Genomic DNA, 16,122 nt, shown 5'->3' with positions numbered 1-16,122 from the left:
ATATTAGAGCAGCAGGAGCAAGCACTCACTGAGGTGGTAAGTTCAATCACTGTGTTAAAAAGGATAAACCCTGTTGCGGTCAAACCAGAGAAGGGGCGAAAGGGGAGCCTGAGACCCCTTCCTCACCTGGTCGTAACAGTATTCTCTCTTTCAATACTGCAAGTAAATTATAAGATGGTATGGAAACTGGAAAAATGAAATTTCTGGCCTCGGTTGGCATATTCTGGTCTACAAATCTTACCATTAACTTTTGTGAGCTGAAGTTAGTGTTCTAACCTACACAACAAATTGCCAATGTTTGACAAGAAAAGTCAACTTATTTTCCATTGGGTTTGGAAGTTGTCAGTAACAACCAATCGATCAGACTGTAGAAACGTTTAGCAGAAATATTTTTGTATAAGCTAATGGTTTCCAAGAGTTGCAATTACAAGTTTGTTTTAGTTTTTGTCATCACAGAAATAATAATTTACAAGTAAACTGCTAAAAAATAGCATTTTCCTCAAAAGAATTTTCTGGACTGTTTCTGATAGTTATCTCTTTTTTTGCACTGGAGTGCTGACTTGGGTTGCATTAGAGTGCTATAAGTGGAAGTTTGGTAACTGAGGATAATTAAGGGTTAATTTTATCTTAAATCTAATCTGTCTTTTAGTTAGCAGATGAACTTAACAGTTGTTGTTTGGGTTGGAGGTGGTGAGTTTTAGACCAGCTTTAAACAGAGTTCACTCAGGCTCTGCTTGCAGCTGCACCTTGTTAATTAGAGAATTGGTTTAAACCAGTTTTCAGGGGTGAGAGTCAGTGTAAAAGTGGGCCATCTTACAGTGCTGACTTTGTTTGCACCAGAGTGCAATAGTGGAAGTTTGGTAACTGAGGAAGTTTGGTGAGGAGGGAGCAAGGAGCTCCTTTCATTTCCTACCTGTCCTCAGAGTGAGGGGAACCGAGAGCTTCCAAAGAGCACAGCTGACTGGTGAGTAAGTCCTGGTGGGTATTTTTCAAAGTGGATTGAATTGTAAGTCATTGTTTTAGCAAGACTTAATTGTTTCTTAAATGATAATCTTCTACAGTTTTAAATTTAAAGGGTTTAGTCATGGCAAGAGAGCTTGAAACCGTGGTTTGCTCCTCTTGCTGCATGTGGGAATCCGGGAACATTTCCAGTCCCTGGGACCAGCATGTATACAGGAAGTGTGTCCAGCTACAGCTCCTGGAAGCTCGGGTTTCAGAGCTGGAATGGTGGCTGGAAACACTGTGGAGCATCCGCGAGTCTGAGAGCATTGTGGATAGCACGTATAGAGAGGTGGTCACACCGCAGCTGACATGACTTGAGGAAGGAAGGGAATGGGTGACCATCAGGCAGTCCAAGAGAAACAGGCAGGTAGCTCAGGAGTCCCCTGAGGTCCCGCTTGCAAATCGGTATTCCATTTTGGAGGCTGATGAGGCTGGTTCCTCCAGGGAGTGCGGACAGAGCGAAGCTTCTGGCACCGCAAGTAGCCTGTCTGCACAGGAAGGGGGAAAGAGAGGAAGAGCAATAGTAATAGGGGATTCGATAGTCAGGGGAACAGACAGGCGCTACTGTGGCTGTCAACGTGACTCCAGGATGGTGTGTTGCTTCCCTGGTGCCAGGGTCCGGGATGTCACTAAACCGCTGCAGGGCATCCTGAAGGGGGAGGGTGATAAGGCAGAGGTCATGGTACATGTTGGTACCAATGACATAGGTAGAAAGAGGGATGAGGTCTTGCATCAAGAATTCAGGGAGTTAGGCAGTAGACTAAAAAGCAAGACCTCTCGAGTTGTAATCTCTGGATTACTCCCAGTGCCACGTGATAGCGAGTATAGAAATAGCAGAATAGCACAGATGAATGCATGGCTGAAGAGTTGGTGCAGGAGGGAGGGTTTTAGATTCATGGACCACTGGGACCGTTTCTGGGGAAGGTGGGACCTGCACAAGCGGGACGGTCAACATCTGAACCAGAGGGGGACTAACATCCTTGCTGGCGGGTTTGCGAGTGCTGTTGGGAGGACTTTAAACTAATTTGGCAGGGGGAGGGGACACAGACTCCTAGAAGAATATGGACACAGCTAAGCACAGGAAAGCAAACAAGTCAGAGGGAATACAGCGGAAGTAAGTTTCAAGGGAGTAAGATCAGGATGGAAGGCCTCTACTTTAATGCCAGGAGTATTACAGGTAAAACGGATGAGTTAAGGGCAATGATTGACACGTGGAATTGTGATATAGTAGCCATCACGGAGACATGGTTGAGGGAGGGGCAGGATTGGCACTCAATATCCCGGAATATAGAATCTTCAGGCGAGACAGAGGAGGGGGTAAAAGAGGAGGGGGCATTGCAATATTAGTTAAGGAGTCAGTTACTGCAGTAAGGAGAGATGATATCTTGGAGGGGGCATCAAATGAAGCTTTATGGGTAGAGTTTAGGAATAAAAAAGGGACAGCCACATTGCTAGGTGTTTATTATAGACCCCCAGATAGTCAGTGGGAAATTGAGGAGCAAACATGTGCGCAATTTGCAGAGGTGTGTAAAAATAATAGGGTAATTATATTAGGTGATTTCAACTTTCCCAACATTAATTGGGATAGTCATCGTGTTAAGGGCTTAGATGGAGTGGTGTTCTTAAAATGTATACAGGAGAACATTTTAGCTCCATATGTAGAGGATCCTACAAGGGATGGTGTAGTGCTGGACCTAATTCTGGGGAATGAAGCCAGACAGGTGGTTGATGTGTTGGTGGGGGATCATTTTGGTGATAGCGACCATAACATGGTACAATTTAAGCTTGTTATGGAGAAAGAAATAGACAAGTTGCAAAAAAAGGTTCTGGATTGGAGGAGAGCGAATTTTAGGAAAATAAGGCAGGATCTGGCCAAGGTAGACTGGAAAGAGTTACTTGTTGGGAAATCTACAGAAGAGCAGTGGGGGACATTCAAAAAGGAAACGGGGAGGGTACAGGCCCAACATGTTCCTGCTAGGGTAATAGGTAGGAGCAACAAGCCCAAAGAACCATGGATGACCAGAAACATTCAGGGTATGATAAGAAGGAAAAGAGAGGCTTTTAGCAAATACAAGGAGAGCAAATCAATGGAAGCATTAGTGGAGTACAGAAAGTGTAGGATGGAGCTTAAGAAAGCAATTAGGAGAGCAAAGAGGGGATATGAGAAAGCTCTGGCTGGTAAAAGTAGGGAAATTCCCAAGATATTCTATAAGTATATCAATGGGAAGAGGATAACCAGGGAAAGAGTAGAACCCATTAGGGACCAAGGGGGAAATTTGTGGGTGGAGCCAGAGGACATTGGTAGGGTGTTGAATGAATACTTCACATCTGTCTTCACCCAAGAGAATGAGGATGTAGATATGGAACTTAGAGAGGGAGACTGTGAGGTTCTTCAGCAAATTGTCATAGGGAGTGACAAGGTATTGGAGGTTTTGGAAGGCTTAAAAGTGGACAAAACTCAAAGTCCGGACGATTTGTATCCCAGGATGCTGTGGAAGGCGAGGGTGGAGATTGCAGGGGCTCTGACCCTAATTTTTAATTCCTCTCTGGCCACGGGGGAGGTGCCAGAGGACTGGAGAACAGCTCATGTGGTCCCACTATTTAAGAAAGGTTGCAGAGATAAGCCAGGGAACTACAGACCAGTGAGTCTCACGTCAGTGGTAGGGAAACTATTGGAGAAAATTCTGAAGGAGAAAATCTATCTCCACTTGGAGAGGCAAAATTTGATTGGGAATAGTCAGCATAGCTTTGTCAGAGGGAGGTCATGCCTAACAAATGTGATTGAATTTTTTGAGCATGTGACCAGGTGTGTAGATGAGGGTAGTGCCGTTGATGTAGTTTACATGGATTTCAGAAAAGCCTTTGACAAGGTCCCACATGGGAGACTTATCAAGAAAGCAAATGCACATGGGATACAAGGTATCTTGATAAGGTGGATTCAAAATTGGCTTAGTTGTAGGAGACAGAGAGTGATGACAGACGGCTGTTTTAGTGACTGGAAGCCAGTGTCCAGTGGCGTACCACAGGGATCTGTGCTGGGTCCCCTATTGTTTGCTATTTATATAAACGACATAGATGACTATGTGGGGGGTAGGATCAGTAAGTTTGCGGATGACACAAAGATTGGCCGAGTGGTTAACAGTGAGGTGGAGTGTCTTAGGTTACAGGAAGATATAGACGGGATGGTCAAATGGGCAGAAAAGTGGCAGATGGAATTTAATACTGAAAAGTGTGAGGTGATACACTTTGGAAGGAGTAATGTGACACGGAAGTATTCAATGAATGGCCTGACACTGGGAAGTTCTGAGGAACAAAGGGACCTTGTTGTGTTTGTCCATAGATCTCTGCAGGCAGAAGGGCAGGTTAATAGGGTGGTGAAAAAGGCATATGGGACACTTGCCTTTATCAATCGAGGCATAGATTACAAAAGCAGGGAGGTCATGTTGGAGTTGTACAGAACTTTGGTAAGGCCACAGCTGGAGTACTGTGTGCAATTCTGGTCGCCACATTATAGGAAGGATGTGATTGCATTGGAGGGGGTGCAGAGGCGATTCACCAGGATGTTGCCAGGGATGGAACATTTAAGCTATGAAGAGAGGTTGGATAGGCTTGTGTTGTTTTCGCTGGAGCAGAGAAGACTGAGGGGTGACCTGATCGAGGTGTACAAGATTATGAGGGGCATGGACAGGGCGGATAGGGAGAAGCTGCTCCCCTTAGTTGAAGGGTCAGTTACGAGGGGTCACAAGTTTAAGGTGAGGGGCGGGAGGTTTAAGGGGGACTTGAGGAAGAACTTATTTGCCTAGAGGATGGTGATGGTCTGGAATGCCCTGCCTGGGAGGGTGGTAGATGCAGGTTGCCTCACATCCTTTAAAAAGTACCTGGATGAGCACTTGGTACGTCATAACATTCAAAGCTATGGGACAAGTGCTGGCAAATGGGATTAGGTAGACAGGTCAGGTGTTTTAATGCATCGGTGCAGACTCGATGGGCCGAAGGGCCTCTTCTACACTGTATTATCCTGTGATTCTATATGAAAGTTTATTTTCTTCAAGCTTAGGTAAAGGAGGATTTTTGTGATAAGGTGGTGTTGCAGCTGTGAATATCGTAATGGCTTTACGTGACCATTCCTGTCACTGCAGAATTGCCATGTCTGAAAACAAAACAGTCAATTGTCTTGGAATAATGATGATAACATTGACTTCATTTAAAGAAACACACAAAATCCCCATATGTAAGTATTAGTACTGTATGTTGCAGGCCCAACTGTGTTCTGTGACTTTGAATATGGTTTCCAATTTGTTTACATAGTCATGGTGGGGGTCCATTTGTTACCAAGCAATAACGAACTAGAAAGCCCAAACTCTGCATGTTGGAGTGGTTAATATGCACAGGAAAATACAAGCAGTGACATTATTATAAGAGTATAATCAATTGTGAATCCTAAATTGGGGGCAGTCAAATCTACCCGAGAGTATAAAATTCATCTCCCCTTTCCTGCAAACCATGATCCTGTGCATTTTAGTTTCTTTTTTTTTAAATTGATTGCAGTCTGCAAAGGTTTTATTTCCAATACAAAGAAATAGAACTATTTTCAAGAGTCAAAAGAGCAATGGAGATGAGAAATTACTGCTGGGGATAACAGATATATGTCTTTCCTCTATCTAGTGGAGAAAATTAACCCATGTAAGGGAGAACGAAGCTAAACCTGGCTCAATTGACTTTGATGCTCTTCAATCCCAGTAGCCTGCGGCTTGTGGTCTTTCATTTCATACTTGGGCAAATTTACTTCGTTTTCAAACTCAACCCTGAAACATCACACAAAAAAACAAACATTTCAAAACACAGCAGTCCTCTATTTTCACCATAAGTAATTCCTAGCTTCATGCAGTACGAAATGTTTGAATGCACGGCAGTTTGATCAATATCTGATAAGAGGAGAAAAGGCTAATTTTAGATATATGATCCTGCCTCATAACTTATTTTTACTGTTTTGCTTCAATGATATTGACTCACTTTTACATAATTCAAAAAAATGCTTATTTAAAATACTACAGTGAAATAATATGCCTTCAATTCATGTAATGTTCTCAACCCTGGAGGTAGGTGTAATCAGTAAGCAAAGGATATGTGCTATGACCAAGGATCTTATCTTGTAAGACCACAACTATCAGGAGATACAGCATGTACCTGAACAAAATGAATAGGAAATCACAGTTGTTCAACATAAGAATGATGAGCTGAGATCTGAGCAAGGGATTGATAGTTGGGAAGGAATAGAAGACATCTCATCAGAACATCAGAGATTATTGGGAGCAAAACCAGAAAAGATATTGAAGAAATGAAAATAATGGAAGAAAAATTGAAATGGAAATAACCAACCAAAAGCTACCTGATTGATTATACTTTATCAAGCACCTATATATTGTATAATTTATTTAAATCTTGAGTAAAATAATTTCCTGAAAGAATGAGAACCAGAATCATGTTAAAATTTGTACAGATTCCTCTATTAGTCCGAGTGGGGACTGATATGAATTGGCATATCCATACAATGGCCCTGAATTTTTTCATGGGTTCCACTAAACTCCTGCTGTAGCTCCAGCAGAACTTCCCAGAAACAGGCAGTCCCACAATTCGTCAGATCTTTACAAACTTTGGAATCCTGTCTGGTGTGCAAGGGACGGAAGCTCCACTCGACGCCTTTCATGGTTAAGGATGCTAAAGGGTCTGAACTAGGGGAAAGTTGGGAGTCCCCACTTCCCTGGCTCAGAAGAGATCTGGTTAATAGAGGCCAGTGAGAGGAGCTGTCGCAACGTCCATAAACATACAAATGGGCCCCACCAGGGAAGAGGCCCGTAACAGAAGGTAATCATTTAAAATGCACATGCCTGTACACCAAACCCTCTTCCTCCATTTACAAGCTGGTGCCATATTTTTCAACAGTAAGGGTAAGGCACCCTTCAGAAATGTACCCTTGTGATACGGGTGCCTGCCAGCCCCATGCAGATGAGCAGCCCTCCCAATGACCCTGCAAAATCTGGGGTGGTCAGCACTGGAGAACACCAATCGGCACAAAGCTGTCTTAGGTATATAGTGTGCCATGGATTTTTGCAGCCATGCATTCAGAGAAGAAAACTATCATTTTGAATGAAGCTTACAACATGCAGCAATGAGCCATACCTCTTCACATTTATGTCTACACTTTTATTCCTCCTTAATGCCAAGGTATGAGAATACACCAAGCACTTCATTTACCCATCCTACCCCTCCCCCTATTCTCGATAAAGCAGTGCAATGGTACAGACCTGGAGTGAGATCCAAGCAGGTTTTCTCATCACAACCTTGAAGAGAATCCAAGGTGCGTGTCACCTGACTGCCAAAATCCTCGCCGCCATTCATGCACTCCCTCTGCAGCTGTTGACGAAGATCATCAATGTTGTACTCGTATCCATCGAGTATTGGGGTCTCCCGGATACTGATGGAACCGCTGGAGTTGTGACCTTGCAGCCGCGAGTTGCGGAGGCTTTCCCGAGTCTGACCAGCCATCAATACTGATGGGATGTAGTGGATTTCATTTGCAGCTTCTGCACTGGCACTTTTCTGTGGTTGTGGGACGCGACGACGTTTGCACCATCGCCGCCGAGTGTACAGAACCATGACGAGAAACAATATTGCCAACAACAGGGCAATCATCCCTGCCTGGAAAGGAAATTAAGAATTTCAGTACAACAATAGGTTTAATTTCGTACAAAACAAATACACGTCTGTCATATAAAAATCGCAGTGAATGTTCAAAATTATAACTAAGATGATGCCACAGCCTGGTCAGTAACCCAAGTAATTACCTAGCTTCCATTGAAATTAGTGTCTGGACAAAACAATGATGGAAAGGTTAAGGACAATCAGAATGTACTCAAGTGGCTATTTGAATATATTTGTGGTTCAAACAGCTGACTCACAAGTCAGCTCATTCATTCCCTTTCGCAACTTTTCTCATCTATCTCTATATTATCGATACTCTTATGGTCACTGCTTATTTGAACATTCCTCTCTTGTTCCTCGAAGGAAGACATATGGCATCTACATGCTCAAATGTGTTGAAATCAATATTCAGCCAAATTTCTTCCACTGTCATTCATACTTTCTCAGGGTGTGAACCCTCTAAAATGTCTTGCCCTCCTACAATTTCAGGTTTTTAAAATTTGAGCTTGGTGGTACCCAAATGATCTGGCTACTTGGTTTGCCTTACATTCTGCACCATGGGTGTTAAACTTCTGCTTGTTTTCTTGATACATAGACTCAGGCCTAGAATATCTCACTCTGCTACATTCTTGTTTTATTTATACCATTAGGAAAGGCAAAAAAGCAGTATTTTCTTATAAGAGGGACTATAAGTTTACGATCACTCCAGGCAGATATTAGTTGGACCAGGTTTGAAGGACAACATTTTCACATTCCCTTGGTCAAACAATGGTAACTAGAAGACTGTAGAAACAAAACAGGAAAAGCAGCTCACAATTCGGACAGAAATTAACTGAACGATAAATTTAGCAAATGGATTTGCAGCCAACGAAAGTGAAAATATGTTGCATGACTGATGCAAACAAACTGAAACCCTATTTAGGACAGAAAGGAAGCTTCTTGCAAACAATGAGCATAACATGAGATAGCTTGACATTAAGTTTGAGAAAGAGAAAGATCACACACCAGGCAAGATTTTAAACTCCTCTAAGCCTGACTTCAAAGAAATGACATGTAAACTGGATGCATTAAACTGGGCTGAGCTGGTAACAGGTAAAGTAGAATAGAAGACCAAGACATACCCCAAAGAGAAGTATACAGTCAAGCAATAATGGTCAACACATGATGAGCCACAGTATAAAGTTAATGAAAGTAGCTTACATAAATGACTACAAAAGTAGTAATCCAGCAAATAGGGAGAAATACAGAGTGCCACAAAAGGACACTAGGGGTGGAATCTTAATTGCAGCAGCATTCCCAGCAGAAGGACCGTAAATTGCCGTGACTTCCGCTCCCGCTACAAATCCTGTTTCCCACGCGATTTTGTATTTAAATTAGCCATGCAGCGATGGGCACAGAGAACATGTGGGATCATGCGACGGGGGTGGCATTTCACTGGTGGAACCCGCCGTCACTACCCCGAGCACTTTGATCGCCACGGATATAAAACATGTGCTTGCAGCCTCAAGGATCAGCAGCCTTTCTTCCTTATTTTGAGAAAGTCACCACCGACTTCAAATTTATTTTCCCTGCATCAAAAGTGAGTCAGATATCAGCCAGTACCCTCAATTTTCCCCACAGCTCCCCGCTGTCAACAGCACTCATCCCTCCCTTTAGGCCTTTGCCAAATATCTTCACACAGTACTGATCTAATCCACCCACCAGCCCCACAACCGCCCGCCTAATTATATCACCCCACACGCCACCAAATACACCACAGCAGACTGCAAAAAATTCCCTCCGAAGAATTGCTAAATTAATACAAAAAACTTGCAAGCAATATAAAGGCTAATAACATAAGTTTTCTTAAATATATTAAAGAATGGTTAATTGGAGATATGTAGCCATTAAAGATAGCTGCAGCTGATACTGTCATAGACAGCAATGTAATGGCAGATTCATTAAACAAGTACTTTGTATCCTTTTCCACCATAGAGGAAGAGGATAAAATACTCGTGATAGAAGGGAAACTATGTAGTCAATTTCCAGTGGTAACTGCTGCAACAAAAGGTGGCAACAATAACCCTGCTCAGACTCAGGGCCAAGTGGCTTTTAAACATACAAAGCTTTAATACACACTGACTAATAACAGTATTAGTATTACATAATTTTCTAAGTTATTACATTAAATGGTGTGCAATCAGTATAACCTGTTTATCTTTTCATAACGTTTCATTCAACTTAATCAGACTTGTCGGAGGGTGAATTTGGTCTACGACAGCAGAATGAAACTGGATAGGAGTGAATCAGCAGCCAACTTTTCACCATGCCAAATCTTCTTTCCACTGAAGGTCACAGAATGATAGTTCAAATTCTTTATAGAGACTCACTGTTTGTTTTACTTAGTTTAAAATTAAAAATCTGGGCAATATTTTCCAAGTCAATGGAAAATAAAAACTGGGGCAGTGTATAACAGGCTGCCATTTCACTTAAAGCCTTTTTTCACACTGCTGGCATAAACCAATTTCAGCAACCACCCCCACCCCAATCTTTTGTGGCTGAGCATCCAACTATCCCCGAGATCTTTAAGAAAAACATGTCCCAATCTTATACTATTTGGATACTTTGGGCTGCATCTGTGCACAACACAAGTGTAGGTGCGCATTTACTGAAGCAATCTATTTAGATGTTTACCCTGCTTCTTTTTGCTTTTGCCTTCATCTCTGTTATGCAAGCTTTGTTTTGGGCCCTGTAAATACGTAAGCCAATTGGTCTTGCATGCTTTTCCGCATGGGCTGCATTTTGTAGCTGCGGGAGCAGAACATGGCAGCCATCCCCCACGCCGCCGCAATTACGCGATGGTCGGCCATTTTACATTTTGACGGTGGCCGCAACACCCCCCCCCAATCACGTGGTGGGGGTGGCCTCAGCAATGCTGTTCATGCGCACCTGTTGAAGGAGCAGGTGCTGCCGCCATTTTTAAAAGGCTGGCAGCCCTCCAAACAGCACATCATAATGCAAAGTTCATCCCTTCCCTCCCCCCCCCCCCCCCCATACCCAAAAGAATGTAAAGTTCACCCCTTCCCCACCTCAATGGCGCCAAGATCGGGAACTGAAAGTAAGATCACTGCACTTTACATTTTAATTCTTGCAAAGGTGTAATTTACATATGCTAACTCGGGTCCTGTCGCACAGCAGCGGAAGGGCCGCCACAGAGCTTCCCCACCGCTGGGAAGATCAGGACCGGCAATCCCAGAATCAGGTTCTGTGGCGGCCTCTGCTGCTCCGATTTTCCGATTCGACATTGGCTGGAAACAAAATCCAGCCCATGGTGTCAAAGCAAACTGCCTCCTTATCATGGCGAGATCCATTCTTGACCTGGGTGTTTATCATTCTGTGTCCTTTGAGTTTCTAAACTGTCTTTGCATATACTTGCATCCCTTTCCTCCATATTGCCTATTTGCTAAAATGCTAAAAAAAAACATGCTGGGACACTTTGATCAAACAAACCATTTTCAGATATTCTAAAAAACTAAAAATAAAAGAGAGAAATTATTGGATTCAACTTAAGTAATTAAAAGGTAATGGAGAATATAGTGGGACATTTTAGATAAACTTCTATGGCCTGATGGTTTCCACCCCACGGTATTAAAAGAAGTAGGTGAGGAACTTGCAGAAGCAATAGAAATAAACTTTCAAAGCTCTCTTGCTTTGGGATTGTGCAGTTAGGTTGGAAATATGCTCATGTAGCTTTATTATTTAAGAAGGGTGGGAGACAGAAACCAGTTAACTACAGGTGTGTTCGCTTAATGTCAGTTGTCAGGAAGCTACTAGAATCTGTCGTTAGAGATAGCGTGTCTGAACACTTGAACAAATATGAGCTGACCAGAGAGCTTTGTTCAGGATAAGTTATGCCTGAGTAGTCTAGTTCAATTTTTTGAGGATGTCACTATTAAGATCGACAAAAGAGTATCTGTGGATGTTATCTATGTGGATTTGTAGAAGGCATTCTGTAAAGTTTCAAATGAGTGATTATTGGCAAAACTGAGAGTGCAAGGAATTGGAAGCAGTCTTTTCATGCAGGTTGGAAATTGATTGGAAGGTATGAGACAGAGAGTGGGGGTAAAGGGTATGTACTCTGACAGTATGTTAATAGGTGGTATTCCCCAGGCACTTGTTTTGGGGCCTTAACTTCTGGGTGATGGAATAGAAAGTTCAATATCTGAGTTTCCAGAAGATACTAAATTAAGAGGGACAGTGCAGATTGGAGCAGAAAGTTGTAACAGGAAGTTAGTAAGTGAGCAAAACTGCAGCAAATTGAGTTCAATGTGGGCAATGATGAGATCATCCACTTTGAAAGCAAGAGGGAAAAAAATGGAGTATCTTCTAAATGGTGAGAAACTAGAAATTGCAGAGGAGCAAAGAGATTTGGGATCCAAGTACAAATGTTATTAAAAGCTAGAAGATAGACAAAAAAAGCAATCAAAAAGGCTCATGAAATATTGGCCATTATCTCAAGTGGGCCAGAATACAAAAGGGAGTAAGTTAACCTTCAGGTGCATAGAGCCTTCATCAGAGTCCATCTGGAGTAGTGAGTACCAGGTTACAGAACTGAACACATGGCTCAAAGAGTGGTGTGGGAAGAAGAGGTTTTGATTCATGGGACCCTAGCACTAGGACTGGGGGAAGCAGGAGCTGTTCTGTTGGGATGGGCTTCATTTAAACTGGGTTTGGATCAGTGTCCTGGTGAATCATATAACAAGGGCCATGGATGGGGCTTTAAACTAAAAAAGGGGGAGGGAGGGGGGTGGGAGGAGTCAGGTGAAGGGAGATTTAGAAAACTAAGGAGAAAAGTCGAGGCATTAGAACAATGTTACAATTTGGGTAAATACAATTAGAGTGGGACAGGAAGGGACAGAAAATTTATGGTAATTGTGCATCAGCAAATAAGACCCATGCAAAGAATAGTAGTTTAAAAAAAGGATCTTTATTTGTATGTGCAAAGCATTTGCAATAAGATAGATGAAATGGAAGCAGAAATATAAATGATTTGGATCTAATCGCCATTACAGAGGCATGATTACAAGGTCACCAAAGTCGGGAAATAAATATTCCGGAGTACGCAACATTTTGAAAAGACAGGCAGAATGGAAAAAGAGGAAGAGTAGCACTGATAGTAAAGCATGACATAAATATTATAGTGAGAAAGGATCTTGACTCAGAAGATTAGGAAGTAGAATCAGTATGGGTGGAGATTAGGAATAACAACAGTCGGAAAACATAGGTGGGAGTAGTTTATAGGCTTCTAACAGTGGTTATACTGTTGGACAGAGCATTACGGAAGAAATAATTGAAGCTTGCAACATAATAATCATGAGGCACTTTAATTTTCATAGAGACTGGACAAATAAAATTGGCAAAGGTACTCTGAGAGATGAGATCGTAGATTGTTTTCACGACAATACATTGTGGAACCAACTAGGGATAAAGCTAGTTTAGATTTAATATTTTGCAATGAGGCAGATTTAATCAATGATCTCACTCCAAAAGATCCTCTGGGAAAAAGTGATCATAAAACAATTGAATTCCAATTTGAGAGTGACATACACCAGTCCTAAACAAGAATCTTAAACTTAAAGCCAATTGCATAGGTATGAGGGGAATGTTGGCTGTGATGAATTGGGTAAATAGACTAAAAGTTATGGTGGTAAATAAACTGTGGGAAACATTTAAAGAAACGAGTCAAAATGTTCAATGAAAATACATTCCATGCAAATACAAAAACTCAGCAAGGAAGATCTTTCTTAGTAGAGAAGTAAGGAAAGTATTAGATTAAACAAAGAGTCTTCTAATGTTGCAAAGAATTGTAGTAAGCCTGAGGATTGGGAGAGTTTTAGAAACTAGCAAAGTTGATTAAAAGGGAGAAAATTAGAATATGAGAGTAACCTAGCCAGGAATATAAAGTCAGATTGTAAGAGCTTTTACGAGTATATAAAAAGGAAGAGAGTAGCTAAAGTAAACATTGGCCCCTTAGAGGTAGAGACAGGAGAAATTATCATGATATAAGGAAAAGGGAGTGGCATTGAATAAATACTTTGTGTCTGTCTTCACAGTAGAAGACACAAATTACCTACCAGAAATAGAGGGTAACCAAGGAGTTAATAAGAGTGAGGAACTTAAGATAATTAATATCAGCAGAGAAAAAGTATTGGAGAAACTTAAAGGACTAAAGGCTGACAAATCTCCAGGACCCGATGTCCTGCATCCTATGGTTCTAAAAGAGGTAGCTGCAGACATAGTGGATGATTATGATTTTCCAAAATTTCCTAGGTTCTAGAACAGTCCCCTCAGATTGGAAATTAACAAAGTAATACCGCTATTCAAGAAAGGAGGGAGAGAGAAAACAGGTCATTTAGTCTGACATCAGTCATTGGGAGAATGCTGGAATCTATTATTCAGGAATACGCTTTGAAAATTATCGTACGAGCAGGCAGAGTAAACATGCTGTAACAAAAATGAAATCATGTTTGACAAAATTACTTTTGAGGATGTAACTAATAAGGTAGATAAAGCAGAACCAGTACCTGTGATACACTTGGATTTCCGAAAGGCATAAGTTAAGGTCCCATACAAAAGGTTACTACACAAGGTAAGGGTTCAAGGAGTTGGTGGGTAATATATTAGCATGGATGGAAGGTTGGTTAATGGACAGAAAACAGAGAATAGGGATAAAGGGAGCACTTTCAAGTTGGCAGGCTGTAACTAGTGGAGTGCTGCAAGGATCAGTGCTGGGGCCTCACCTATTGACAATCTATATTAATGACTTAGATGAAATGACAGAGTAATGTATCCAAGTTTGCTGATGATACTAAACAAGGTGGGAATGTAAGCTGTGAGGAGGATAAAAATAGGCTGCAAAGAGATATAGACAGGTTAAGTGGGTGGGCAATAAGGTGGCAATTAGAGTATAATATGGAGATGTGTGAGGTTATTCACTTTGGTAATAAGAATAGAAAAGCAGAATATTTTTTAAAAGGCATGAAACTTCTAAATATTGAAGGTCAGAGAGACTTGGATGTACAAGGAACACCGAAAGTTGGCATAGTGGTACAGCAAGCAATTAGGAAGACAAATGGAATGTTGTCCTTTATTGCAAGAGCATTGAAGTACAAGAATAAGCACATGTTGCTCCAATTTATTGCACTTTGTGGGGGAATTTTATGCTGCTGGCGGAGGTCTCGATGCTGGGGGAAACTGACGCCAAGATCCCCGTGTTGCCTCTTCTACGGAAGGCCTACCGAATTTAGTATCAATTAGGCTCTTAACTGGACAGTGGTGGGCCTTCCATAGGATTTAGGACCCCATCGTCGGATGTCCCAGCCTTGAAGAGGTGCTGGCCAATCAGGGGTGGTGGCTGCTTCTGCAGCTGCAGCGACCAGACACTGAGGAGTGGCTCTGCAACCAGGCTTAAGGTAGGTCAGGACATCGACAGCAAGGGCAGGTGGGTGGCCCAAAGCTGGGTTCCTCGTTCAGGCACTAAGTGCCTTTGAATGAGGGACCCCTCCCACCCACCCCAGAGCCAGGAAACAGCCCGCGTGGTTTTACGTGCTGCGCTTCCCTTGCGGCGACAGGGCCTGCCTGCCGCACGGGTATTTGCAGCTGCAGCAGAAAGAGGCCCTTAACTGTGGGTTAATTACCCAGATAAGGGACTCAATTGGTGTGGCGGGAAGGCCGTTCACAGGCCTTCCCATCCCGGTCTAAATTTTGGCAGAGGCAGGATAGTGGTGGGAACCCCCCCTGCTACCATCCCATCTGATTTTATGCTTTCCCCACCTCCAAACCTGCCACAGAGGAGAGAACAAAATTCTACCCTTGGGGCTGAATTTTGTTCAGCTCCCGATGTCTGGCTGCGTGGCGGTGGAGGCTGTAAGGTTACACAGCTAGCAGCCTGCCATGGAGCCCGACGCTGGGATTGCCGGGTCTGATCTATCTGGTGGTGGTGAGGCTCTATGGCGGCCCTCCCTGCCGCTCGGCGACGGGACCCAATTTAAATATTTAAATAAAGGACATGAATAAATTAACAGACCTTTCACTGCGACCTTGCTGGCTGTTCGTGATCTTGTGTGCAGCGGCCAGCACCCACGCGCCTTTACCTTCCTGTCCAGGGAAAGCATGTGCCACCAAGGTGGGGAAGGGGGGATCTTAGGATTTTTAGTGCAGTGGGGATAGGGCTGGGGTCAAATCTGCATTTCTGGTGTGTGGGGTGAAGGGGTGACCTCTGCACCTTATGCATTTGTGGGGGGTAAGGTCACGTATTAAATGCAAGTGTTTGGTGGGGGGTTGGTGGGAAATGGGGCGGCCATTTATTGTATTGAGGGAAGCGGGTCAGAAATTTATATACAGTGTAGTAGGGGATGGGTTCGGGGTTCAGCCCTGTAG

The 16,122-nt window shown here is 42.8% G+C and overlaps 1 protein-coding gene across 1 annotated transcript in view; it reads right to left on the bottom strand.

Annotated features, from left to right (window-relative positions):
• astn1 (astrotactin 1) overlaps nucleotides 1–16,122 on the bottom strand; it is a 2,863,484-nt gene that overhangs the window by 1,951,880 nt on the left and 895,482 nt on the right. Inside the window, exon 3 of the mRNA XM_068038084.1 lies at nucleotides 7,308–7,701. Within this exon, the coding sequence (XP_067894185.1) occupies nucleotides 7,308–7,701 (394 nt within the window). The remainder of the gene's footprint in view (nucleotides 1–7,307; nucleotides 7,702–16,122) is intronic.

Source organism: Heterodontus francisci, chromosome 8 (assembly GCF_036365525.1).
Source record: "Heterodontus francisci isolate sHetFra1 chromosome 8, sHetFra1.hap1, whole genome shotgun sequence".
Taxonomy (NCBI): domain Eukaryota; kingdom Metazoa; phylum Chordata; class Chondrichthyes; order Heterodontiformes; family Heterodontidae; genus Heterodontus; species Heterodontus francisci.
The sequence above is the reverse complement of the archived record's forward strand: the minus strand, read 5'-3'. Positions and strand labels throughout refer to the sequence as shown.